This window comes from Uranotaenia lowii, chromosome 3 (genome assembly GCF_029784155.1).
Source record: "Uranotaenia lowii strain MFRU-FL chromosome 3, ASM2978415v1, whole genome shotgun sequence".
Classification (NCBI taxonomy): domain Eukaryota; kingdom Metazoa; phylum Arthropoda; class Insecta; order Diptera; family Culicidae; genus Uranotaenia; species Uranotaenia lowii.
In genome coordinates, this window is record NC_073693.1 from 230,421,946 (window position 1) to 230,449,917 (window position 27,972).

The 27,972-nt window shown below is 39.1% G+C and overlaps 1 protein-coding gene across 1 annotated transcript in view; it reads right to left on the bottom strand.

Moving 5' to 3' along the window:
* The window catches only part of LOC129758808 (relaxin receptor 2), a 448,038-nt gene that overhangs the window by 385,396 nt on the left and 34,670 nt on the right, over nt 1–27,972 (bottom strand). Inside the window, exons 4-12 of the mRNA XM_055756440.1 lie at nt 20,975–21,046; nt 20,223–20,288; nt 19,768–19,839; nt 12,066–12,137; nt 11,904–11,975; nt 11,612–11,824; nt 11,480–11,551; nt 11,230–11,301; nt 10,452–10,568 (exon numbers count right to left, since the gene is read on the bottom strand). Of these exons, the coding sequence (XP_055612415.1) occupies nt 10,452–10,568; nt 11,230–11,301; nt 11,480–11,551; nt 11,612–11,824; nt 11,904–11,975; nt 12,066–12,137; nt 19,768–19,839; nt 20,223–20,288; nt 20,975–21,046 (828 nt within the window). The remainder of the gene's footprint in view (nt 1–10,451; nt 10,569–11,229; nt 11,302–11,479; nt 11,552–11,611; nt 11,825–11,903; nt 11,976–12,065; nt 12,138–19,767; nt 19,840–20,222; nt 20,289–20,974; nt 21,047–27,972) is intronic.

The window sequence follows — 27,972 nt, forward strand, 5'->3', positions numbered from 1 at the left end:
GCTGCTGACGACATACGCAAAAGTTCACTCTTCAGCGTACAGAAATCTTCTTCAAATTCAACAAGGATTCCCACGTTCTCGTCTTCCCTTGCTTGTTCCAATTCTATGTTGTCACTGAATTCACCGGTGAAATTACTCAGGTGGTCAGTTTGAAGTTCTATTTTAGTTCGCACTGCTTTAAATTGTTCAAAAACACTTTCTAAAAGTTCCAATCGTACGCATATAAGTTCTTTATTTGCACTTCCTCTAGACACAAACTGACGCACCGAGTCGACAGTTCTGCGAAGGTTGCGCTCCTGCTTTATCAGCAATCGTTGGTCACAAGACATTTTAACAATCAAGGGAAGGAAAGCACTTTTTATTCACTAATCTTACCGTGACTACCGATCCTACCGACTCCACGTCTCGAGCAACCCAACTTGACAGGAAAAAAATCAGACCGGCTGCTGTTCCACCTCAATCCGCCAAAATGTCTCAAAAAAACCAAAATACCAAACCAGTGTGTGGTTTCAAATCATATTCTCAACCGACAACCCAATCGAGAATTCGCTAAGTTCTTATAGCAGCGTAAATCCAATAAACTCTATCACCACAGACCAAACCAAATGAAAATTGTACTTCCCTGTTATCCTAGAGCGACCATCATCCACTGGTACTGATCGGCCTAAGTACCAGAAGCTCGTAAAGAACAGCAAACACAAGCAAATAGATCTTTAGTTAGAGCGGGTGAACAGCTGATCGTAGTGGCAAGACAGCAACACATCCAGTTACAGCAACGATAAAAACGGCTTCATTATAGCCAATTTTGGCTCACTTTTCTAATCACTTTTCTCCAGAAATTAACGTTCGAGGAGGTGTAAATTCCACATAAAATGTTGTTGCATACAGTTTGGCAACAGACACTTTTAAACCCCACACAGATCAAGGACACCGCCAATCATACACGGGATATCGCACTTTTTATTGAAATCCACCCAGAGGCGGATTATTTCAATCGGCGCACTTTTGATAGCATCCAAACAATTTATTCGCGCCACCCGTCCACACAGGAGAACGATGTTCGTTTTGTTCACAAATCTGCACACTCAGCAGCGTGCTCACAGGTCAACGAACTGACACCGCTTGTCCAGATTTTGTCCCAACTCACAAAGCACGACACACAACACAGGTCACTGCATTCCGCGGCGGCTTAAAAGTCCCGACATCCGGTTCGAAGGACCAATGTTTTTACCGGAAAAGGATGTTATCGGGATTTCTCGGGGCAAATAATCAATATCACAAAATTACTGGACAAGACGTATAATTGCACAAACAAAATCAAACTTTTAACGCGACGGATGACAAACAGAAATTTATTTCTTCCTATACGATACGAAATACAGAACAAAAGGCGCGTGTGCTCTGCTAGACGGTATTTATTGTATTTGAAAAAAGATTCGCGGGCCGCACAAAAGGGCCTCGCGGGCCACATGCGGCCCGCGGGCCGCGGGTTGCTCATCCCTGGTTTAAACTGTTGCTTTTGGGAGAGAGAGTGAGACACTTGCTAATTGATGGATCGTGGTGATCCTGAATAGGTATTTCAACTGAGTTTTTGCGCGAACACCAGGATTAAACAAAAACTTCACTTTTGAAACCTTTCAGGGTATAAGTTTAATACACTTGATTTGAATAAAGAATTTTATTGATTACCAATGTAATATAAACGCCAAAAATTTCGAAATAAGATCATTTAAACCGAAACTCTTTTTTCTAATCACAAAACAATTCAGCAGTTCATAGTTTTTCAAACTTTCTTTCAATTTGTTTTAAAATAAGCTACAAATTTGCCGAGGACACAAACTTTCTATCTGTTATTTTCATTCTGTGACAATGCGATCCAGTTAGTAGGGGAGAACTGTACAAGACGCACCAGTTAAGCATAATCGCTATTTACAGCGATATCAATCTTCTAAGAACCAAATTGAAAGTTTCCGACGATTCAGGGATCAGATTTACGTATTATGAAAAAGAAAAAAATATGACAAAAGCACGATTTTTATTATATTTTTGTAAAAAGCCTAAACTGCCAGAAAACAAACCGCGGAGTAGAACGCCAAAACTTGTGGACAGAACGCACCATACCGAAAGAGTGGTAATGAATGAAACAATGTTTATAAGAAATTTAATGACTGAAACATAAAATTTTTAATTACATGTTCATCGTATTTTTGTAAACTAACCATACTTTGGCAAAAAATCATTTACCAATGCTGAACTTATTGAAAATTTCGCTGTTCAAAATACACTTTTTTATAGCCTTATAAGTAAAACGCCTTCAGGTAGGCAACGAAATTCAATTTTTTGACTGGTATCACGCAAACATGGCGGCAGATAATTTTTTCGAGTCGAATATTGGTGCACCTTTTTAACTCGAACAAGGACGAAATTTGTTATAATTATGCATTGATATCGTAATTTGGGAAAGAATGGCATTTTGTTTAGATATTTGGGTTTTCTCAAAAGTTAACGGCATTCAAAATTTGAACCTAAAACACGTGGTCTTCTGGGCATTATTTTAAGTTAAATTTTGTATGAAGTTAGTAAAATACAACAAAATATTCATAGTTTTCCAAAAGTGCATGCGAGTGGAAAAACGATAAGCTGTAGTTTCATCAGATTGCCTAGGCCAGTTTACCATAAAACCTTAAATGTTAACCATGAAAAATAACAGCTTTCACGCTGACTCCATTAATCCTTCTGTTTCTAAGAACTTAAGTCGTTTTTGTGAATGTTTCATCTAATAAATGATAAAAAAGCTCTTTTGCTGCAATATAAATGAAGAAAAACATCATTCGAAGCCATAGTTTAATGTATTTTTGAGAAAGAATGACATGGGCCATTTTACCTCGCTGGTGCGTGTTGTACAGTTTTCCCCTACTAAGATTCCACCGATACACCGTTCACGATAAATCGATGAAATGCGAGAAAAGTCACACATTCAATTGCAAATAACTCATCACAGTCAACTCGTATCGCGTCACAATCTTCTACAAACTTGTTTGTCATTGTTTGAACTACAATTCTTGAAATTTGAAATCATTAAAAATGTCATTGAATAAGGAAAACAAAAATTCCCCTCTCATTACAATCGAGCCGCCATCATGCAGGGCAGTTTTACCACAGTTGACAGCCTGTCAAATTCCAATGGTAGCGAATGGTTGAACAAAGGCTGAAAAAGTGTTATGGAAGCAACCTTTCAACTCCTCCCATTGGCTGCACAGACTTCTTTAAACGCTGAAACATGGTTACAGTTGTCTTAATTCAACCAGTAAGCTTAAGCAGCAATGACGCTTTAGCTCAGCTTTTGTTCAGAAAATTGCCGTTCTTAAGCAGCCAAGATGTTTATTGGGTGACATTCGCCTTAGAGGGTTTCTCCGCCTCTGTTCTACTAGTAGCGCTGTCATCACTAGGACTGCTTCGTTTGCCTCTGTAAAAAGAGCCATAGCCTTTACAAGCTTGGTCGTTGCCTCCTTATCAATGTTTTGCTTGCTCAAAACCAAGCTAGTCAAAGCCTTCATTTCCTCCTTCTCTGGAGAGCTGACAGGCTCTCTTCCTTCTTCCGATATGCAGCCTTCTGGAGTTTCTACCAGTTGAACAGCGAACTGCTTAGCTGGAGATCGGCGTAGGCTCCTACCATCTGTCGTGATTTTACGAATCTCAATTCAGAGATTCACGTCTCTCGCTCACAAGAATGGATCAATGACTGACTTTGTTATGTTTGTTTGCCTAGTGTTGCCAAAAAAGCAGACGTTGCCATAGAAATTTAATTTAGTTTTATTTATCTTCAGTGTTGCCGAATACAACTATTATTTTATTTTTATTTAATTAAATTTGATTTATTTTCTGCATATCTCATCCCTTCATTCCTTCTCACCACTATTCTCAATAAAAACTTTTTACGCGTCGTTTTTTTGTTTTTTCCTCCTTAGAACAAAATTTTATTTACCAAATATCCTAAATTTTTAATTTCATATTCCACAAATTTATTCTCCATCCTACAAATTTTATTTAATTTCTGCTTATCCTTCATCTAACCTCTACATTCTCTCAACTCTATTCTCAATAGAATCTTTAATTTCTAAAATATTGTTTTTCTGAAATACAAAATTCTATACCCCAAATATTCCTCATCTCAACCCTACATTTCATTCTCTGCAAAAGCTTTTCAAATCTTAATTTTTATTTCTGCATATTCATCCCATCCCAAAAAAAAAATTATTCACAAAAGCCTTTCCACTTTGTGCGTTTCCTGTCACTCTGCTTTTATTTACTAGAGCCGGAACAATCAGCTTTCTCAAACTGTGCTTTTCTTGTCACTCTGTATGTGTTTACCAGAGCCGGAATAATATGATAGTATTCATAGAAACAGCCTACCCAACCAGAAGGCTTATTTAAAACAAACAATCAGCAGCAGTAGCCTTAAAAATCCAAATCAAAATAAAAAATCAGAAGCAGCAGCCTTAAAAATCTGTGCTTCTTAAGTCAATTCTTTTTTTTTCAACAGAAGGCCAAATCTAAACAAACAATCAGCAACGACAGCCTTAAAAATCTGTACTTCTTTACTCATCTCCGTTTTGTTTCACCGGAAGGCTAAATTGAAGCAGACAAGCTGCCTGAAAATCTGCGCTTCAAAATCCATTCCGTCTTTTTCCACAGGGTCAAATCAAAACAAACAAGCAGCAGCCTTAAAAATCTACACTTCCTTAGCCTATGCCGTCTATTTTCACTGGAAGGCAGAATCAAAATAGCCTAATCATAACAAACATAACAGAACAATTCCGTTTTATTCCACCGGAAGGCCAAACAATCAGCAGCAGCAGCAGCCTTAAATATCTGCGTTTCTAACGCCAATTCTGTCTTATTCCACCGAAAGGCCAAATCAAAACAATCAGCAGCAGCAGCCTTAAATATCTGCGCTTCTAACGCCAAACCGTCTTATTCCACCGGAAGGCCAAATCAAAACAATCAGCAGCAGCAGCCTTAAATAACTGTGCTTCTAACGCCAATTCTATCTTATTTCACCGGAAGGCCAAATCAAAACAAACAAAAATATCTGCGCTATTTGTGCTTATCCTACCAACCACACCATTGTCGTGATTTTACGAATCTCAATTCTGGATTGCTGGATTTGGTCGCCTCTTACGACATTGGTCAGTGACCCAAGGGTTCTTGGACCGCTACTCTACGGCTTAAGAGCCAGGGCTAAGTCAGGTGTAAGTAACAATTTGAAGCCTTTTGAGGTCAAATTGAATTTAAAACCTCACTCAAAATTATTTTTTTATTAATAATAAGCAGATCTTAACATCAAACGTACCGGAGGAAGTCAAATGACATTTTTATATCATTAAATGACTATAACTCCTCTTTTAATTGTTTTTTCGCAAATTTATCTTCATGACTATTTTTATTTACAAAATGGAGGTATTTTGTAATAAGAATTTTTTTTAAGTTTGTAAATTTCGAAAAATGTACATGTAACTATTTATACCGTCAGGGAGTCAAATTATCAAAAACAAATTTTCCGCTAACACTCTCTTGTTTCTCAACCGATTTCTACAAAATGTAGAGTTTTGGGAAGCTCGTAACGTGACTCAAATATGATTCCTGAACAATTTTTAACTGCAATCATTTGTTTTAAAATTATTCACACTCGATGATTTTTTTTTGAAAAAACGTGCTTCCAGATAAAGGCTGTAAGTCAGTAAGTAAGTGCTCGAACTTAAGAGGGTGAAGGGAGAAGGGTGAAGTTAGAATCTGTCTGTTGCACATATGGAAGTTTTTCTTTAAATTTCTTAACCCGATCGAGACCGATAGCACACCGCGTGTGCGATGGAATTTTTGTATCTTTGTCAGAACAATCATTCATTGTGAGTTTACTATTGCTCGGAAAAAATAAAATTCTTATGAATTAAGATATTGTTTTGATGAAAATCAAGCGGCATAAAAGTTATTTAAGATTAAAGTACTATGAGTTCGAATGTCGTGAAAAGGCCTCCGTCTCAAATAGGTTAATGTCATGGTCACAAAAAGTGTACAAAAGTGGTGTAAACCAGTTACTTTTTAATGAATAAACCGCCAAAGCTGTTTCAGTCCCAAAGGAAAAATTTTTAAAAGTGAATGGTAAAGTTGACGAACTGTGACATTTTGGATTCTTTAGATTTGCAAAACATGGAACACAAATTTTTTAAAGATCAATCAAAGGTAGTTGTTTTAAGAAATTTTAATCAATTTCCTTTGTCTGAGACTATTCTTACACCTAAATTCAGCTTCTAACTTTAGCTTTCTTAGAAATTTAAAATACGATTTGTTAAATCTACAAATTATGAAAAAGTTTTTACAATGTCAAAATATATGCATTTTGATATTTAAAATAGTCATGCAGAAAAACCTGCGAAAAACAATAATAATCAATTACTTACTTACTTACTTAATGATCCCGCGCCGATCCTCCGGTGCATAGGGCCGTGGTAAAAGACCTCCACTGTTGACGATCCGGAGCCAGCGTCTTCACCTGGTCCCAGTCAAGATTCTCGTCGACAGTTCGGATTTCAGTGGCTAGGCTTCGCCGCCACGAATTTCTGGGTCTGCCTCTTCTTCGATGACCTTCTGGATTCCAATCTAGCGCCTCTCTGCAAATCTCGTTTTCATCTCTTCGCAGCGTGTGCCCAATCCATCTCCACTTACGTTCCCGAATCTCGATTTCTAGCGCCTTTTGATGACACCGGCGATGTAGTTCCTCATTCGAGATCCAGTTGCCAGGCCACCAAGCGCGGATGATATTCCGCAGGCAGCGGTTTACAAATACTTGCAGTTTTCGCGTCGTCACCGCATATGTGCACCAAGTTTCGCACCCGTACAGCAATACGGATTTGACGTTTGAGTTGAAGATTCGGATTTTTGTTCGTAGAGAGATCTGGCGTGACCGCCAGATGTTTCGGAGACTCGCAAACGCAAATCGGGCCTTTCTGATCCGTGTTTCGATGTCTTTTCTGGTACCACCATCAGGCGTTATCTGGCTACCAAGATACTGGAAGCACTCCACTTTCTCAACTTGTTGCCCAGCTACCATGAAACTGGAGGGATTTCCTGTGTTGATCTCCATCGACTTGGTCTTTCCGACATTGACTTTGAGACCTGCTGCCTTGGAACTTTCGGTGAGGTCGTCGAGTTTGCTCTGCATATCTGGTTGAGTTTGGGCGAGCAAAACAATATCGTCAGCCAGGTCAAGGTCGTTCAGATGCTCCATTGTTGAAGGATTCCACGGCAATCCTCGGTTCGGTGCACAGTCAATCGATTTAATCAGAATCTCATCCATTACGATTAGAAAAAGTAGCGGTGATAGAATACATCCTTGTCTCACTCCAGCAGTTACCGAAATTGGTTCGGACAAGACACCGTCGTGCAAGACCTTGCACGAAAATGCCTCATACTGTGCTTCGATGAGATGGACTAGTTTCTCTGGGACCCCTCGTCGCCTTAGAGCCGCCCAGATGTTTTCATGGTTAAGTCGGTTGAATGCTTTTTCGAAATCAACGAACACCAGCAGAAGAGAGTCCTGGAATTCGTTGATTTGTTCCAGTATGATTCGTAGCGTTGTGATGTGGTCCACACATGATCGTCCGGATCGGAATCCAGCTTGTTGCCGTCGGAGTGTAGCGTCGATTTTCTAATGGATCCTGTTAAGAATCACTTTGCAGAGTACTTTGAGGGTTGTACAGATGAACGTTATGCATCGCCAGTTACCGCACTCTGTCAGGTCTCCTTTCTTCGGGACCTTTACGAGGATACCCTGCATCCAGTCGGCCGGGAATGTTGCAGTATCCCAGATGTCAGCGAAAAGACGGTGCAACATTTGTGCTGATAGGGCAGGGTCGGCTTTCAGCATTTCAGCAGGGATACAATCGATCCCAGGTGCTTTGTTGGATTTCATGTATTTGATTGCCGCTTCTATTTCAGCCAGCGAAGGCGCTTCCGAGTTGACGCCATTTATGCGGCTTACTGTTGGCGCTTCGAGCTGCAGATTCTGTTGGCCATCGCTATTCGTGACTCGGAAGAGTTGTTCGAAGTGCTCAGTCCATCGTTTGAGCTGATCTGTTCGATCGGTCAATAACTGACCTGCTCGGTCTTTTAGCGGCATTCTTGCATTAGTCCTTGCACCACTGAGGCGGCGAGAAATGTCATAAAGTAATCGGATATCTCCATTGGCGGCGGCTCTTTCTCCCTCTTCGGCTAGGGAGTTTGTCCAGGCTCTCTTGTCTCGTCTACAAGCTCGTTTAACTGCCTTTTCCAGCTCCGCATATCGTAAGCGGGCGGCTGCTTTGGCTGACCTGGTACATGCCTGCTCAATTCCGACTTTCGCCTTTCTCCGATCATCGACCATCCTCCAAGTTTCATCCGACATCCATTCACTCCTTCTTCCACAAACTTTACCGAGAGTACCATGGCTCGTCGTGATAAAGGCATTCTTGATTCCACACCACTGTTCTTCGACTGTTCCGTCTGTCGGCAGCTCCGAGGCTCGGGATTCTAGCTGTTCAACGTATGCCCTTTTCACCTCTGGATTCTCCAACCGGCGGACGTCGTATCGACAACCGACTTTCTCCTCGCGCCGTTGGACACGCGCAACTCTCAGTCGTATCTCGCCAAGGACGAGGTGATGGTCAGATGCAATTTCTGCGCTTCGCTTGTTGCGGACATCAAGAAGACTCCTTCTCCATTTTCGGCTGATGCAGATGTGGTCAATTTGATTTTCTGTTCGGCCATCTCGGGATACCCAAGTGACCTTATGTGCTGGTCGATGGGGGAAGAGCGATCCACCGATCACCATGTTGTTGTTGCCACAAAATTCTACAAACAGCTCTCCGTTTTCGCTCATCTGTCCTAGGCCATGGCGCCCCATGATGCGCTCAAGGTCCTGATTGTCGGAGCCAATCTTTGCGTTGAAGTCGCCCAAATGGATTTGAATGTCACCCTTCGGAATTCTCTCAACCACGCTGTTCAGTTGACTGTAAAACTGCTCTTTCTCCTGCAAGTCAGCAACGTCAGTTGGCGCATAACACTGGACCATTGTAAGGTTTCTAACCCGTGTTCTAAATCTGACTACGATTATTCTTTCGTTTATCGGTTCCCATCTAATGAGGGCCGCGTAGGCCTGCGGGCTTAACAGGAAACCAACTCCTCGTTCCCGAGTAGCATGTTCTCCTCGTATGCCAGAGTAAAGCAGGACTTGCCCGGATTGTGTCTTGTGTTCTCTATTATTAGGCCAACGGACTTCGCTCAGTCCCAGAATTTCAAGCTTGAGGCGGCTAGCCTCTCTAGCAAGTTGTTCCAGTTTGCCTTGTTGGGCAAGGGTTAAAACATTCCAAGTTCCAATTCGTGTCCGTGTTTTCATGCTAAAAGTCGTCGCCAAAGTTCCAGGTCGATCATTTCTTTCGGATTCCGTAACAATTTCAAATCGGGAGCAGTAGGTTGTTAGCCTAAAGTCCCTATCCCGCGATGGGGCTGCCATATTGGACTTAGCTGGCGAGAGCCGCATTTCATAAATTCAGCCGCTTGCTGCAAGACAGACGCTGTTTGAGCCGCCCCTGACCTGGAGAACAGACGCTCGGTTGTTGTTGCACGCCGCCCCTGACCTGGGGAACAGACGCGTGCGGCCAATCAATTACCAAAAATTTAAACATATTTTATCTCACCTTTAGTACCTTAGAAAGTGAAATTCGGTCAAATCGTTGATTCCAAAGTTTCCAAACTAATTTGGGATCTCCTTATGTAAATTTTCCTGATTTTTACGATCGCGCCTAAACACGTTGATCGATGGATTTCTTCATTGAACGCTATCTCAAAAACACTAAACAGATTATGACAATTTTTTTCTCATTTGAACATGACATCACAAGGGAGTTTCATTGGCAAATTTATCAATTTACATCCAGGAATTCAAAAGGTATTTACGAAGCAAAAATAGGCATTTTTTAGAGAACAATTCCCATGTTTAAATATTGAAAGGATGCATTAGAATATCTTCTTCATATTTATATGAATGATACCGATCAAGGAGGAAACAAAATGTCATCATAATTTATAAAATATCAGCATAAAATTCAACGAAAACCATCTATAAGCATTGTTCTACGTAGTTTGATTTAATCTTCATCTTCTACAATAAGAGATTTCACAAAACAGCAAGGAGCCCTAATAAAATAATAGTGCCAGTCTTTTGTTTTCTGGATAGCTCTCTGGAGCCACCATTTATTATTCCCCCAGCGTGTGATAACATTTTCATCCCTCTTCAAAGAGAACAACATAAACATATTTTCTGCTCAAAGCATATTCAACCAGCAAATTTCCTGTCCCATATATTCTCGAAAGCAAGCAAATTATTTGAACCGAAACAAAAACCCCTATTGCCTTACCTGGTTCTTAGCACTGGATTATCCAACAGGTGGCTCTTGCTACTGATTCCGTCACCCCGGGGTTCGCAAACTCGCACATGAAGCGCCGCCTTGCAGTGGTGGAACTCGGAAAAATGTCTGCCAAAAAACGAAAACACGAATTATGTCAACGCAAAATTTCAACTTTCAAACATGTGGTTGAGCACGCTGTAAAATTGAGGTAGAAATCCTAAACCGCAAAATGTCATGCCAGATTGTTGGTGGTTGCTAAAGAAGCTGCGTCGGAAAAATCACTTCCGCTTTTCGGGAACCGAACTGATTGGAAAAAAAAGGTTATAAAATTGATTTTCAGGCTTAAAGCCGTTGCTTATGCTATCTTAAATCCTACACAAAGGAAATTTAATACAAAACTACAAATTACTGAAGTCGTTTCTCGGTTTCACTTTACCTTAATTTGCAGTCGCAGTCATTGATTGCAATCAAACTGGGTCAGGTTTCCCACCACCCATGAGTCAGCCCCAAAATGAGGTTTGGTACAACAAATTAGGTTTGTTTACGGTTTCCAACACATGTTCCGGCATGTGGCCCCCGATCAGCCAAGGTAGCCAGCCAGACTGCCAAGGGAACCTGGACCCGGTGATATGTGGGAGTGATTTTTACTGACATTGTGGGTGGTTTTGCGGATATTCCAGCAGACGGTAGATACGTGTTTATGCGAATTCTGACGTCGCCAATCGAAACATACATACCATAGCTTCTAGTCATGAGCTGGAACTGGATAAACGTTAGCTTTACTTACATGTAATTCAAACTGGTGAGATTTTCCAGCACCCGTCGGTCGATCCGAGTGAATTTATTTCCCTTTAAGTTCCTGTGTGGAAAATAGGCCAACATGAGACTGAGTGTTTATTCTGTTAATTAGACGTTCGGGATTTGCAATTGTTTTGCGAAAATCAAATGGGAGGATTTGTGCCATAATCCAGCATAATTGATGAGCCGGCTTGTTAGAATAATGGTTAAAGATGAATCATGAGCTTACAGGTACTTACATGGTGGTGAGATTATTGATTCCGGTGAATGATCCTAGCTCAAAATAGTTTATTTCGTTGTCGTTTAAAAATCTAAACACAAATAAATTATTAGAAGTTAAATTCAATATAAAATAAACAGTCCCAACTTACAATCCTAGTAAATTCGGTAAGTTACGGTAGGTGTTATTGGCTGTGAATGGCAGGCGATTCTCCGATAGGTACAGATGCTCCAGCGATGGTAGATCCAGAGCACCCGGAACGATTGAGTGGATGCGGTTCTGCGCCAGAGACAGCGTTTTCAGGGCCATCAGTCGTGGAAACATTCCCACCGCCAACTCGGTGAGCCGGTTGTGGTTTAAATATCTGAAAGACCATATTGGAAAACCAAATTTCTATTCTTCAGAAAACATACTCAGTAAGTGGAAAAATATATTGAACTTACAAAATTTCCAAACTGTGGAGCTGTTTAAACACTGATTCATCCAATGCCTCGATAAAGTTATCTCTTAAATCTCTGCGAAATAAAAAAAGTTTACATTAAATCAATAGTTGCACAACAAACTTGCATAAATTATGTATTTTTGAGTTTAGAAGTATATCTTACAATTCAATGAGGTAGTACAGGTTGTGGAAGTTTTCGAAACTCAATTTAGTGATTTGGTTACCACTCAATATTCTGCAATATAAAATTCAAGATAAGTACAACACAGGGTTAAATTTTGCAGATGGAAATTGTACAACTGACAAGACAGACTGAGAAACAAACACATTATTTTTGAGATTTTTTTTTTTTTAGTTTTCTTACTGACATATTGCCTATTTCAGGACTTCCACAGAATTCAACGAGACTTTTAAAAATAAAAATCTGTATTCCTCTAGAAGAAGCATTGCTTATTTTTGCAGCATTATAAACCTGGGACTTTTTCCTTTCATTAAAATCTTTGTAGGGTGGGTGAGTCCAATTTCGCGATATTTTGTCAGAGGTTTTTAGATTTGATATAAATTTGAAAAAATCATTTCAAGCATTAATTTACAAAAAAAAACATGTTTTTAAAGTGTGTCGATGTTCCTAATTTGGCACTAATTGTTCCTAATGTTAACCTATGGGAGTTTCTAATGTTAACGAATATGAGGAAAAATATATCCACGAACTCAATACTACACAATTTGTTCCTGATTTCGCATATGGGTCTGTTTTTTTTAATATTTTAAAAAGAAAAATCTCAAAACTCACATTTTTATAACTTTTGTAACGTTTTTGGCAGATGAGAGAAATAAGGATTATTAAAATCCTACAAAATATTCCATTACGCTAGTTTTGAAGAAAGTAGTGGATGTCGATTCACTTTTCCAATGTGCAACCGTCGTTACAAGGTCCTTAGATGATTTTACCACAGACAAAATTTTACCATTTTGTTTTAATTGTTGTTTCGAACTGTTGTTTTTCCCATTGTTAATTTAGTTAGGGTTAGGAAAATTTAAAATAAATGTTAAGAAGATAGGTTTTAACAAATACAATTATTGTTAGTTTTAAGTTGGACGTGTGGCATCTTCGTCAACAAGTCTGCAACCAAGACTGGTTGCAAGGTCGAATGCATGTAGGTTGCTTGCAAGGTGCAATAACTCGCCTAAAGTATTTTGAATGAAGAAGGTGGAGAAAGGAGTGAAGGAACGCGCCAAAAAGAGTCTTTGACTCTGTGCTTTTTTCTTCCGGCGTTTGTGCGAGTCAGGTGTGTTCCCCAACAGCCAAGAAATTTTTTAAAACCAGCGTGTTTTGTTCTTGTGTCATCCCGTTTTTTGTTGAGGAATCCCGTCGAACGATTCGGCCTAGATTACCTGACAGTAGTCTACGTTTTACCGTAAAAGACTTCGGCCTCTGGTTCAGGTAAGAACCATAATCGTAAATGAGGCCTATCTCTCGGGACTTCGAGGGATTCTCGAAGTCTCTAATTCCCAAGGAGAGCCCTTCTCAGCGCCAAATTAGGAACATCCCCCCTACGTACGTACGTACGTAAGCAAAGTTGCCACAAGTGTGCTTGGTAGTGGAATAAATGATTTCTATTTCTAGAACTCATGAGAACTGGGTTTTATTAGAAGAGTACTTCACTACAAAATAAAGTTTCGAATTATTTGAGGAAAGAAACTGACGAGATTTTTTGCTTAGGGGCTGGATCCACTGAAAACTTTTGCGATTCTCAACAGTAAAATTAGATGACACTCGTGGGAAGATGTTTGTGGCAAAAAAAAAAATTTGGCCTGTAGAAGGCGCCATCGTATTCTACAAAATGCAGTAGATTTACAGAGCAATTCGATAGGCATGCGCATATCAAGATCTGATGCCAAAATAGATGGTTCTTCTTCAGCATACCATCGAGGGGCAGTCGGAGCTGGTACGAAAGGCTGAGGCTGAAGAAATCGTCCTGGAGGAAACAAATTTGTTGTATCTAAGGGATAAAAATCCTCAGGGACTACAAAAAAAAGTTAGTGTTAGGTTGTAGTTAAGTTGTAACCAATTACCTCCTGCAGACTGTGAGGATGTTGATAGTGAATGCAGTGCTAGAGACTATGAAAAACGCTTGCAAGTTTAACAAGTTTATTTTATCAACACGATGTAGAAATTCGCCCTGGATATTGTAGTCGTACAAAAATGGAAGTTTCTTGCGTCCAAATGTTATGATACAGCACTTAACGAACACACACATATAGGATCTCAGTGAAACTTCAGGTTTCTTTGAAGAGATCTTAGAGACGCTTAAGGCCAGTAGGTTAACAGCACACCAATTTACAACCGTATCGAGAGATCGCTGTAATCTGCCAAGCTGTTAACGACCAAAAAAATTTTCAAATCGTCCGCGTCATGAGTACTTCGCATCCAACAAGCAGCATGTTAATATCATTACAGAACAGGGTGAACAATAAAGGGCCCAAATTACTTCCTTGTGGTACCCCTGAAGTCGGAATGAAATCTGGAGATTCAGAAGATCCGATTTTTACAGCAAGACGACGATTAGTTAAGTAGCTTCTGATCCAGGCGCTTAATCTCTCAGATAATCCCAGGCGTTTTAACTTTAAAAGTAAAATTAAGTGATTGACTGAGTCAAATGCCGCAGTGATGTCCGTGTAAATTGCGTCGAATTGTTTGCCACAACCCATATTGGATATGCAGAATGATGTAAACACTGCCAGGTTTGACGTAACCGAGCGTTTCGGGAAAAAACCGTGTTGATTGTCCGAAATCTAGTTCCGGCAGGCTGAAAACATAACATCGTTGACAATTCTCTCTAAGACCTTCGAGCAGGCAGCTAGCGATGTGACACCTCGATAATTGCGCACCTCTTGCTTATCACCTTTTTTAAAGATTGAGCTCATGAAGGATCTTTTCCATCTTTCCGTGTAGCTAAACGGAGCGGCTGATCTGAGTAAGAGAGCGTTACCTGTTGTTGGTGTGACGGGGCCTCCCAGGAAATACATACGTCACCCGAATATGGGTCCCATGGCGACGAAGGTGTTAAAACGGAAGTAAAGACTTACCCTCCTTTCCAACTTCGTCTGAAGGTTTGAAAACAAAAAAAATCCTCATGACATCCAGCATCACGCTGGGAAATGGCATCAAATTTAAACCTTTGACCGAGCTTATGAACGAAGCTAAAGTTTAGAAGCTCTCATAAAGGTGAATAGTCATTACGAGGTAACACAAAAAGAAGTCTTCCAATCAGAGACTCGTAAACTAGCTTCGAAAAGAATCATTTGGCTGGTTTCTCATGAGTTTAACTTGTTATGTGATAATTGATTTTATCTTCGTTTCAATCATTACGTCAATGCGCACAAAACGAAGAGAGCAATTCTACATTGAAGTTTTCCATGGATCGCAGGAATATAACCACAACGACGAAACAAAAGAACGAAGCTAACCGTACACGAATGTGTTGTGCAGCACTTGGGAAGTGGAAAAGAGAGATTTGTTCTGGTTTGTGTTAGAACTTAGAATACTTTATTTTCTAACTTTACGTTCTATTCATACTTGCTTGTTCCCTTGGTTTATTCATAGGGAACTATAGCTACAGTAATTTGTTTGTTTGTTAATTATGTGTAGGTATGTTGTTATTCGTTTCATCGAGACAAATCTCAACACTCTTCCTCTACATACACACTGCAGCCTCCTTACTGCATCCGGTGGCTCCTCTTGAAGATGGGGCTGCTCTACTTTCACGCACGTACCGGACCTCATTCGTCGCCTTCATTGCACGCTCTCGCCCCTGTTGCAGCTCGACGATCTTACTTCTGGCTTCCGGCTTGGCGATTTACCAGTAGCTCCAGCCCGTCGATCTTCCATAATTCCTGGCTCGACGATCTCCAACTGATCTCTAGGTACGACGACCTTCCAATTGGCTCCTAGTGCGACGATCTTTCACAATCCCTGATCCGACGACCTTCATCTGGCTCCAACCCGACGACCTTCCATCTGACTTCTAGTCTTGATTCCTTTGCTGCGACTCGAAGCTTTCTCCATCGCCTCGACGCCTTTCCTGAGGCCTGCGCCTCCCAGTGGTTCCAGTCCGACGACCTCCACTTGGCTTTCCGGTCCGACGACCTTTCATGCCACGGGCTTAGCGACCTTCCATGGTACCTCGATCTCAAGTCCACCAGTGACTCCTGGTTCGACGATCACCTGGTTTCTGACCAAGGTTGCCGAAATCACAGAAAAATCTGAAATTTCACAGAATTTTGAGCAAATTTTCATCACAGCATTTGTTTCACAGAACACAGAATTTTGAAATTTTCACAGATTTCACAGAATTTTTAAATCTTGAATGGATTTCCGAAATTATAATTTTTTTGGACAATATCAAATTTAGATTTCTTACTTTGAATTAGAACAATATGATAAGATTGGTAATTGTTTTTGCCCAAATAAAATGTGAAAAAGACTCAATTTATCATGAATTTTATATGAATTTTAAGGAAATAGCTTCACAGAAATTCATCACAGAATTTTTGGGTAAAATCGCAGAAAGTCAGATTTTTTCGGCAACCTTGTTTCTGATTTGACGCTACCGGCCCGCCAACCTTCCATGGCTTTCGGTACGACGACCTACCAGTGAATCTTGTCCGACGACTGCTTCGTTGTCCAGCGACCTTCCATGGCACCGGTCCGACTACTTCCTAATGGCTCCGGTCCGACGACTTTGTTGGTTCCTTACACGGGATACGGGTCGCCGACTTTCCAGTTGTTCCGGCTCAACGACCTCCATATGGCTCTGGTTCTTGCCTCGATGACCTCTCAATGGTTCCTGGTTCGGTTACCCAACCCCAGTGGATGCTTTGGTCGCAGGTCAGCGGCGGCTCAATCAGCGTCTGTTTCGCAGCAAGCGGCTGAATTTTATGAAATACGGCTCCCGCCAGCTAAGTCCAAGATAGCAGCACCATCTGCTGACAACCTTAGGCTAACAACTCCGAAGAATGACATTCAAATCCATTTGGGCGACTTTAACGCAAAGATTGGTTCCGATGTTCAGGACTTTGAGCGCATCATGGGGCGCCGTGGCCTAGGACAGATGAGCGAAAACGGAGAGCTGTTTGTAGAATTTTGTGGCAACAACATAATGGTGATCGGTGGATCGCTCTTCCCTCATTGAACAGCACATAAGGTCACTTGGGTATCCCGAAATGGCCGAACAGAAAATCAAATTGACCACATCTGCATCAGCCGATAATGGATTAGGTGCCTTCTTGATGTCCGCAACAAACGAAGCGCAGACAGTGCATCTGGCCATCACCTCGTCCTTGGCGAAATACGACTGAGAGTTGCGCGTGTACAGCAGCGCGAGGAAAAGTCGGGTGTCGAAATGACGTTCGCCGGTTGAAGAATCCAGAGGTGAAAAGGGCATATGTTGAACAGCTAGAATCCCGAGCCACGTAATTGCCGACAGACGGAACAGTCGAAGAACAGTGGTGTGGAATCATGAATGCCTTTATCACGGCGAGCCATGGAACTCTCGGTAAAGTTTGTGGAAGACGAAGTGAATGGATGTCGGATGGAGGATGGTCGATGATCGGAGAAAGGCGAAAGTTGGAATTGAGCAGGCATGTACCGGGTCAGCCAAAGCAGCCGCCCGCTTGCGATATGCGGAGCTTAAAAAGGCAGTTAAACGAGCTTGTAGACGAGACAAGAGAGCCTGGACAAACTTTCTAGCCAAAGAGGGAGAAAGTCGCCGCCATTGGAGATATCTGATTACTATATGATATATCTCGCCGAATTAATGGTGCAAGGACTAATGCTAGAATGCCGCTGAAAGGCCGAGCAGGTCAGTTATTGACCGATCGAACAGATCAGCTCAAACGATGAACTGAGCACTTCGAACAACTCTTCCAAGTCACGAATAGCGATGGCCAACAGTAAGCCACAAAAATGGCGTCAACACGGAAGCGTCCTCGCTGACTGAAATAGAAGAGGCAATCAAAAACATGAAATCCAACAAAGCACCTGGGATCGATTGCATCACTGCTGAAATGCTTAAAGCCGACCCTGCCCTGTCAGCACAAATTTTGCACCGTCTTTTCGCTGAGATCTGGGATACTGCAACACTCCCGGCGTAAAGGTCCCGAAGAAAGGAGACCTGACAGAGTGCGGTAACTGGCGAGGCATAACTTTGATCTGTACAACTCTCAAAGTACTCTGCAAAGTGATCCTGAACAGGATCCAGGAGAAAATCGACGCTACACTCCGACGGCAACAAGCTGGATTCCGATCCGGACGATCATGTGTGGACCACATCACAACGCTACGAATAATACTAGAACAAATCAACGAATTCCTGGACCCTCTCTGCTGGTGTTTGTTGATTTCGAAAAAGCATTTGACTGACTGAACCACGAAAACATCTGGGCTGCTCTTAGACGACGAGAAATCCCAGAGAAACTAGTCCATCTCATCGAAACACAGTACGAGGCATTTTCGTGCAAAGTCTTGCATGAAAGTGTCTTGTCCGAACCTATCCCGGTAACTGCTGGAGTGAAACAAGGATGTATTTTATCACCGCTGTTTTTTTTCATCGTAATGGATGAGATCTTGACTGGATGGATTGACTGTAGTTCAAACAGAGGATTGCTGTGGAATCCTCCGACAATGGAGCAGCTGGACGACCTTGACCTGGAAACGATATTGTTGTTGAGAAAGTGGAGTGCTTCCAGTATCTCGGGAGCCAAATTACGCCTGATGGTGGTACCAAGAAAGACATCGACACCCGGATCAGAAAAGTCCAATTTGCGTTTGCGAGTCTCCGAAATATCTGGTGCTCACGCCGAACTAAAATCCAACTTCAAATCTTCAACTCAAACGTCAAATCCGTATTTTTGCACGGGAGCGAAACTTGGTGCACATATGCAGTGACGACGCGTAAACTGAAAGTTTTTGTGAATCGCTGCCTGCGGAACATCATCCACGCTTAGTGGCCTGACAACTGGATCTCAAACGTGTAACTACATCGCCAATGTCATCAAAAGGCGCTAGAAATCGAGATTCCGGAACGTAAGTGGAGATGGATTAGGCACACGCTGCGAAATTAAATTAATTTAAAATAAACGCCTTAGGATGATATTAATTGATAAAAAAAAAGTGTGATGATTGAAAACAGCTATATTACAAGCATGGTAGCCTTCCTAATGTACGGACATGTAAAATTTTACGTGTATCTCGAGCCTTAAAGTCATCCTGCATTAAAAGTTTATTACCTGTCGAATCAAGTTTTGTTTGCTTTCCGAGAAAGAACTTGCAGGAGATTGAGAATCCCTACACCTGAGGTAAACATAGTAATTCGAGGCTATTCAATGTTTATGGTGAACTTTATTGTGCTCCCTTTCCACAGATAGTGATTTTAACAGGCATATATGTTCTTCTCCTAGTTGATAAGGAAGAAGAGAAACTAAAACATTTGCTTTGGAAAAGTTCTTGTTTCAAATTTGCTGTAACTCATTCAAAGGGTTATCGATTTTCTTTTTAAGGTTCCCTTGAGTTCAAAAAATATTTGTAAGGATAGTGGCAACATTTTTGGGTAAATTTGAAGCTTTGAGTTTTTTGATAATCGGTTCAGTTGAAAGCTTGAAGTAATGCTGTTGATTTGCTCTCCCCCAAACTCATTGAGTTAAATTAGACTCCCCCGCTTTTAATAAAATGTGTTACTACAAAGGGTTCGAAATAACCCACACATGTCGACCGCCTGTAATGGACAGGACTACACAGAATAGGATTGCGGTTTTTCACAGTCGCTTGCCGTTGTCGTTTTCTCCTGACATTCATATATACTTACAAAATGCGCAGCCAAGTTCCCGATGGGAAGAAAATATCCGGAAGGGATTTTAATTTGTTCTGATCCAAGTGTCTGAAACGATAGCAAAAAGGAATAAAAAGGACGAGAAACAGTTGAGTGAACAGAACAGGAAAAATCGGTGTGAATCTGGCAGAATTTCCACCGTGACGTGAATGAAAATAAAAGATGTGAGAGATCGAAAAACCGCTCATCTAATACCATCTTTAACGAGATGAACGGTTTGAGGAGGACTCTTTTGACCTAGGAAATTCTTTCGTGATTACTGTGACAATATTGAGGTGCAATTTTTCCTATAACAGCTCCTGCTGGGTGCAATAAATTTTCAATTGAACCTGGAGAATCTATCAGTATAAAAAAAATTTGCACTGCGAAGATTTCAGATGAAATGGTTATATTTAAAAAGAACATTTGAAGTTACGAATGAAAATACTCACAAAGCGTAGATGTGATTAAGCGTTCGGGCAGGTTCAATTTTTTCAATCGAACAATGTTTCAGCACTCTGAAAATAAAGAATATTAAATAAGCTTTTAAAACGTAACGAAATATCAAGTTGAAGGTAGCAAGCAGCAACCGTTGCAGTTTTTCCTTGTTCCTCGTTTCAGAATGTCATGTCAAAAATGAATAAATCTCAGGCAGGTTATAACTTGTTCCGGGAATCTGAATCAAATGTTGGTCAATAATGGGTAAACAGCACCCCAAACCCTCGCCGTGTTATGAAACAGAAATCGATCCAAAACATAGAAAGCAGCTTTCTGTCTAGCCAATGTCAACAAAATTCAATCTCGTTTTCAAAGCTTAGAAATCAAACGCGCGATGGTGATTCAACCGCATGAAGAAGACAAAGAACATTTACGTACGCACGAAACCCCCATAATAAAACTTCAATCAAATTGGTGACTCAACGCTATTACCAACAGCAATAAATCAGTGAGACGGAAATAATTGGATTGATCCGAAAGACGCTGATTTGAACTTTAGCGGTTTGTTGAACCCTTTGATTTGAATAAATTCCGTAATCTATGTTTCAACTGTTTTTCCCTAACGATGTGAGTAGAGCAATTATTTTTTAGTAACCAATGTACATATTAAGGTATATTCATTGACACTGTTTTTTACTCAGATATGAAAGAAAAAATCAATCACAAGGTTGCATTAAAAAAGATAATTTCAGGCAAAAATACTTACAGAGTATCCAAAGAAGGAAGCCGCTCAAAGACGTTCATGTTTAATACGGGAAATCGATTTCCGGTGAGATCCCTGCAAATGAAACAAAAAAAAAGGAAGACATCAGCATGACGTTCGGCAAGCATGATTTTCAGAGTGAGATGAATTTGATTGATTTTGTTGTATGATGATATACAATATGAACCATGAGAAATGCGAAAATCTGTCATCAAGATTCAAAAACAGTGTTTATTTGAAACCCGAAAACCGCTATTAAGCCTACCCCCATTCTGAATAGGACGCAAAGGCCTTCGCTTCAACATATTTACGCCCCTATGTCAAGGGATTTAAATCAGGACTGCTTGGAGACCAAAGATCTTTCGGTCCAAATTGCATATTCTCCTCTAGCCAGGATTTGGTCCGTTTCGAGGTATGTATGACATAGGGTCCATCTTGTTGGAAAACTACATACTCGGGTTCGTTTACCCAAATCCACGGAAGCACCTTATTCTTCAAAATGTCTTCAGTATTGAGCTTTACTTCAGCTTTTATGAAAACAGAAGGCATCTTCAATACATTCGAAGCCAACGCTCCAAATACCAAGACTGCTTGGTTGTGAACCTGAATTTCACACTCTCAGGAACATCCTTAGCTTCTAGGGGCGAAATATACTAAACCGTTAATGAATTAAACACCGGAAAAGTTTCCGCTTTTGCTCCTGTGAACTTGGTCCTTCAAGGAGAGAACGATTTACGCGGTAAACAGTCGATCTATAGCAGGCTACAGCCACCGCAATTTGCTTGTGAGGTTTTTGGGCGATACACAAACTGGTCACTATCCACGATGTCAGGTAAATGTTTTTGGTTAGGAAAAAATGTAAATAAAAAGTAAGAAATTTTCGATGAATTTAAAACTCATTTTACTACAGATTTTTACTTCAGAGATCACTCTAAAAGTAAGTAGATTAATTTGTTATGTCTTCTACTAGTGTTTTAATTTTTTTTTAAATATTGAGTGCAACTGCCAATATGGTTATTTTTTAACGATTTTTTCCAGTGCCATTTGAACCAATGTGGAAGTTCTGTTGTACGAACCGAAATTGGTTTAAATTTTAACCATAATAGGCACGAAAAAAAACTTTGTGTATTTTCTTTGGTCGCCATTTTTCAGCTACCGAGCGTTTTTATTTCAATTCTGCTGGTTGGATTGGTTTGATATAGAAAATTAATTTAAAATTTGGAAGAAATGGAAGAAATAAAACGCGGGGATCCGGAGACTCACACCCTGCTTGAAGGTAAAATTTTAAATAAGTGAAAATTTTCCCTTACAATCCAAGTCCGGAGAAAGCGGACGTGAACGGCCATATTTTTATAAATACACTAGCTGATCCCGTACGAACTTCGTTTCGCTTTAAATCATTGGTACGTCAAAATAAGTTTAGAAAATGAATTCGAAACATTCTTTCGACAATTTTGGGGAAAACATTCAACAGTGTATAAAGTCGCTAGTATTACTATTACTTGAAATTCAAATTGAACGGATGATTGGCTTTTTATTAAAATTTATGAGAGAGTGTTTTCTTCTCGATCGGTTGCAAAATCTAGACATTCTGGCAGAAACATGTACTATTTGTTTATGTGGACGACTCTTTTACTTGACCTTCACACTTAAATTGGTATAAATTAACTGCCTCCAACAAAATTATTGCACAAAACACTGAACTTTCAATGAAACCCTCTTTTTCTGTCGCATGGCCCGTAATTCGATAATTGAAAAAAATTTTACGTTCCTCAAAACTCCCTTGTGCCATTTTTTCTTTTCAAATTATGTGTAAAATAACGTCAGGAACTTGAAAACAGTGAACAGTGAATATAGACGCCCTTTTCGCCGACCCTTGACACGGAACATGCTACCTGGAGTCAATTGCTCATAGTTTATAACCCTCATATGAACATTTTCATCTCAATCCAATGCAAGATCACGACAATATCACGAAAACAGTGAGCAACTGACATGGGCAGCCTTTTTTTTACCACGATTCAAAACTTGACACCTGAAATCTATTATCTTTTCTGTTAAACTCCCATGTGTCAATTGTCATAACAATTATATGCTCAATCAAGAGAATATCGTAAAAACAGTGAACAGATAATAACCCCTTTTGCCGTCCAGTGAGTCAAGATTTGAAACCTGAAAGCAAAAGAGCGTCCCTCAAAACACCTATGCGGATATTTTCATCTCAATCCAATGTAGAATAACGTTAAAATTGCAAAAACATTAAAGTTGGGTATGGACGACTCCTTCAGCCGACTTCTGATCCACAATTCAAAACTTGAAATCGATTACTCGTCCCTCAAAACACTCATGTGCAAATTTTCATCACAATACGAACTATAATAACGCCAATATCGCAAAAACATTAATCAGTGGATATGGACGATACCTTTGGCCGATCCCTGACCCTAAATTTGATAACTGTAATCGATTGTTCGTCTCTCAAAACACTCATGTGCAAATTTTCATCACAATCCAATGTAAAATCAAGCCAATATCGCAAAAACAATAATCAGTGAATATGGACGATCCCTTTGACCGACCCCTGACCCTAAATTTGATAACTACAATCAATTGCTCGTCTCTCAAAACTCTCATGTGCAAATTTTCAACACAATCTGACGAAAAATAACGTCAATATCGCGAAAACATTTTTTGTCTTGTATGGACGACCCCTTTCAGAAGGGGTCATCCAAAAATCTGAAAACATTTTTCATCCTTCCTGGACCTAATGCGTATCCATGCCAAATTTCAGACCTCTAGCTCTTAAGACGGCTGAGTCTATAGAGGACAAACAAACAAACAAACAAACAAACAAACATACAGATAATTGCTTTTTATATATATAGATTTAATTAAGAATGATATATAACCAGAAGTGTTAATTGTTCTTAATACAACTTAACATAACTTTTTTATTGTTAGTTTTGCTACGGAGATATTTTGGATCGAAATTGTTTTTGGGATATACCTATTTAACATTGATATTGTTTAACATTAGCAATAATTTTTTTTTCAACTAACTTTCAGCTCATAAATTCAACAACGTAACGCTTATGTTGATTAACGAAGAACGCCTGAAAAAATAGGCTCAAAAGAAGGGCCAATTCTGTTTGTTATGAATATAATTGAAAAGACAAGGAACGCGAACTAACCTACATCGAGAATTGGACGCTGAGAACATTTCCCCGAAATGGATCGAGCTTCAAAACAGTTCCAGATTTGCTCAAAACGTTCTTTTAAAAAAAAAACTAGAAAAACAGCTGCCCCTTGACCACAAGGAATTATGCCATACGATTCGAATACTCTGCGATGATTTTAATTTAATTTAATTTATTTTATTTATACTCAGACAACGAATTAACATTAAATAAACACCCTCTACCTAGATTAAAAGAGTTACAAATAAATAAATCATGTCTATAACCTGGGGGAGGAAAAATCTTTCAAACGTCAAATTTTTCTCATCAATCTACCGACCGTTGTGAAGGTTCAAAATTGTGCTTTCTTATTTAAAGATTTTCAATAAAACTTTTTTGATACTGAAAAGCACTCGTTTAACATTAAACAATTATTTAATTAGGTTTTGTTTCACTCTGGCAAATTCTTGCATGTTCAGGCGTATTAAGTCACTCAAATTTTGTTGCCGTTTTTGAAGCTGATACATACAAATTTTTTGATCAATGGTTGTTCTTAAATATAGAATTCGATTTTGGGTAGTTCCCATGGACCGAAAAACAATTTTATATATTTCAAAATTTATATTTACGACGGAGTTGACAGACTGTTTTTGGATAATCTTGCTGGTGTATTCGGTTTCGATGTTTACTTTTCAATCTGTAGCAATTAACTCAGAAGACGTAAATGTAGCACCTAAACAACTGAGTTAGGGGAGATGAGGGCATAATGGCCACCTTAAGGAAAATGCTTATTTAACCACAGAGAACAGCTGTAATATGTGAATTACATGATTGTTTCGTGTTCAGACACTCTGTCCGGAACCGCCGAGCAGCACGCGCCTATCAAATAATTTTATCAGTGCGCCCATGAAGTGTCAACTATTCGATTTTTGGAGATTCTACCGTCATTCGTAGAATGAGTTGCAAAATTGTTAGCGAATAATCTTAAATGTGAAGCAATTGCATTAATTAGTCAACATACTTATTCTAGTGCTTAAATCTATTATCACAGATTGAACTTATCACAGATTGATTAAAATTTAAATAAGTTCGACTAATCGTGAGTAAAATTATTACATTTTATTATATTCCTATAACTATTATTATTGTAAACTCGTAGGAAGACAGATTTGAGCAAACTATTGGTAAAGGCAGTGTAGAAATCTGCACGAGGATTTGAAACTTATCGTGAGTTATTTTGCTAAAATTCCATAATGCCATCAATAATTGATAATAAATTCTATTATAGTTTTGATCTACACACTAATAAACGTAGATTTCAAAGGCCGTTTCGACTAAAATCCGAACACACTCAAATAGTCTATTGCCTAATTGGATGAAACTTGAAAAAGTAGATAAAAAAAAAAACGTTTTAAAATGCATTTTAAAAAATTTTGCCGAAAGCTGAAAACCAGTCACTGTAGAGGCATAATGAGAAACCCCCCGAGGCAGTATGAGCACCATTAATGAAGGCATAATGAGCATTTTCTGCCGGTCAACTGGCTAATAGAGCTACAGCTTAACTTGTATCGTCTGACGATTTGGCCTATTGGTTAGATGTCGGAGAGGTAATCAGTAGGCTCGAGTTCGATTCCTGGTCGAGGTGATTTCATTTATCATTCATGATCATGATTGCACTAAACCAGGGATGAGCAACGCGCGGCCCGCGGGCCGCATGCGGCCCTCGAGACATATTTGTGCGGCCCGCGAAGCTTATCTCAAATTAAATGGATTTCACGGTTTTTTTCTACGATAGTTTGTTAATTATCATAAAATAGCAGTCCCTACTAAAGCAAAAAATTGATTTACAAATAACTTGATATGCACGTCACTTCTTTGCATTTGCATTTATCCCATATTCATAGAGATTGTTGACTTTTTTATAAGATTCAAGCTTCTTATTGAATTCTTTCAAAGGCATAGATGCAATGTTATTTGTTGAAAAGGTGTAATATTCAGTTGCTTTAGTCATTATTTTTCATTTTAAGCAAAGTTAAAATTGTATGATGAAGTTAAATGTTTGTGTTCTTGATTAATTCCGTAAATAAGAAAAGTTTTATAATAAAGACTGGGTGCACGATTAAAGATTTGTAATCGACAATACCTATAATTCTTTAATCCACCCCTAAAAGTTTATAACGGGCCTCATTTTTGGTGCCTATGTTTCAATACCTTATTTTACGGTCTTAAATTCAGAACATTTCACAAATTTTGTCTATCACTTCTAGTTTTGATTGATTGGATTGATAAATAAAGTTGCCAGAATTTTTTCAGCACGTACCCGGGCCGGACAAATCCGGGCTATTTTATCTAAAAACTAATTTTAAAATATCGACCAATAATCCGGGCTATATATTCGGGAAAATTTTATTAAAATCCAGGAATTACTCGACACAAATCAAGAAAGAAAACTTTAAAACAATCTTTTTTTTCAACAGCAGTTTTTAAATCGTATTTAAGTCTTTCAAAAAATTTCTCATTATTATTTTTAAGTTTTATATGTCGTTTTGGATGCAAAAAATAAAAAAAAATTACAACACATTTCTTTTTTTTTTGTTTTGGAAAATAATGTGAATAAATCCGGGTAAGATCCGGGATTTTTTTTAATGAAATCCAGGCAACCGCGCCGGGCCGGACTTTTGTCAAATTTTGTGTTAAATATCCGGGCAAACCTGGATAAAACCGGACAATCTGGCAACCTTATGATAAATATACAAACTTACTTAAAAACCAAAAGCTGATTTTGAATCAATTTACTACCCTTCATTCAATCAAGCAAGTCGCGAATGTCATAAAAATGGTAAAACGACTATAATCGAAAAAAAAAAAAGAAACAAAAAAAAAATCAATCAAGCACACAGATATTGCCAAAGTATTCTAGTATCAGGGATACATCGCTTTCAAAAATTGAATTCTATAGAATTACTAAAAATAAGATTACAACTTCTTCTGACATCATTAAAGAAAGTTATTGAATATTGAATATTTAATATTTTAACTCATTCAACAACTTTGTTGAAGACTGCGAAATGATTTGACTTTCGGGTTTAAAAATATCCAAAGATTCAATTTAGATTAATTTTGCTTTGAAATCTCATCAAAAATGCCATTTTTTGCAGGATTGGAAAAAAACAAACAGAAAACTTCCATTACTTTTTTCTCAGAATTAAAATTTACTTGCAGTCTTTGGGAAAGTTGATCATTAAGTCAATAAGTATTTGTATTTTAAATTAGTGTTCAAAAAGTACACAAATTGAATAGCTTATTTTCTACCTATTTTTTAAAGTTATCTCGAAAACTTGAGCTCACAAAAAAAATTGAATATTGGGATTCAGCGCCCTTGAATGAATCAAAATCAGTTTTGAGATTCCTTTCTCCATGGAAAAATGTGAATTTTGTTGTTTTATGTTATTTATGATGTGTTATTCAGAAATTTCTTATGGATCCAGAAATTTCGTATGGAAATCATGCCAATCATTGATTAAATTGAGTGATTTTACTTCAAAATTATCAATCAATATTACCAAAGTCCTATGACTTTCATGATTCAGCCATAGCAAGCCTAACCAAGAGGAATCCAAATTAAATTGATAAAATTTATGAAATCTGTAGAAAAATTCCAGGTTGAAAAATGTAAACTGTAACATTGAAAAATCTGATTAAAAATCTGTGAAGTAAAGAATTTTTCATAATTTTGAAACCTTGCTCAACATTTCAAAGTGATGATTTCATACGAAACTTCAAATAAAAAAAATAAAAGGCCTGTTAACACAAAAACCGTCCACT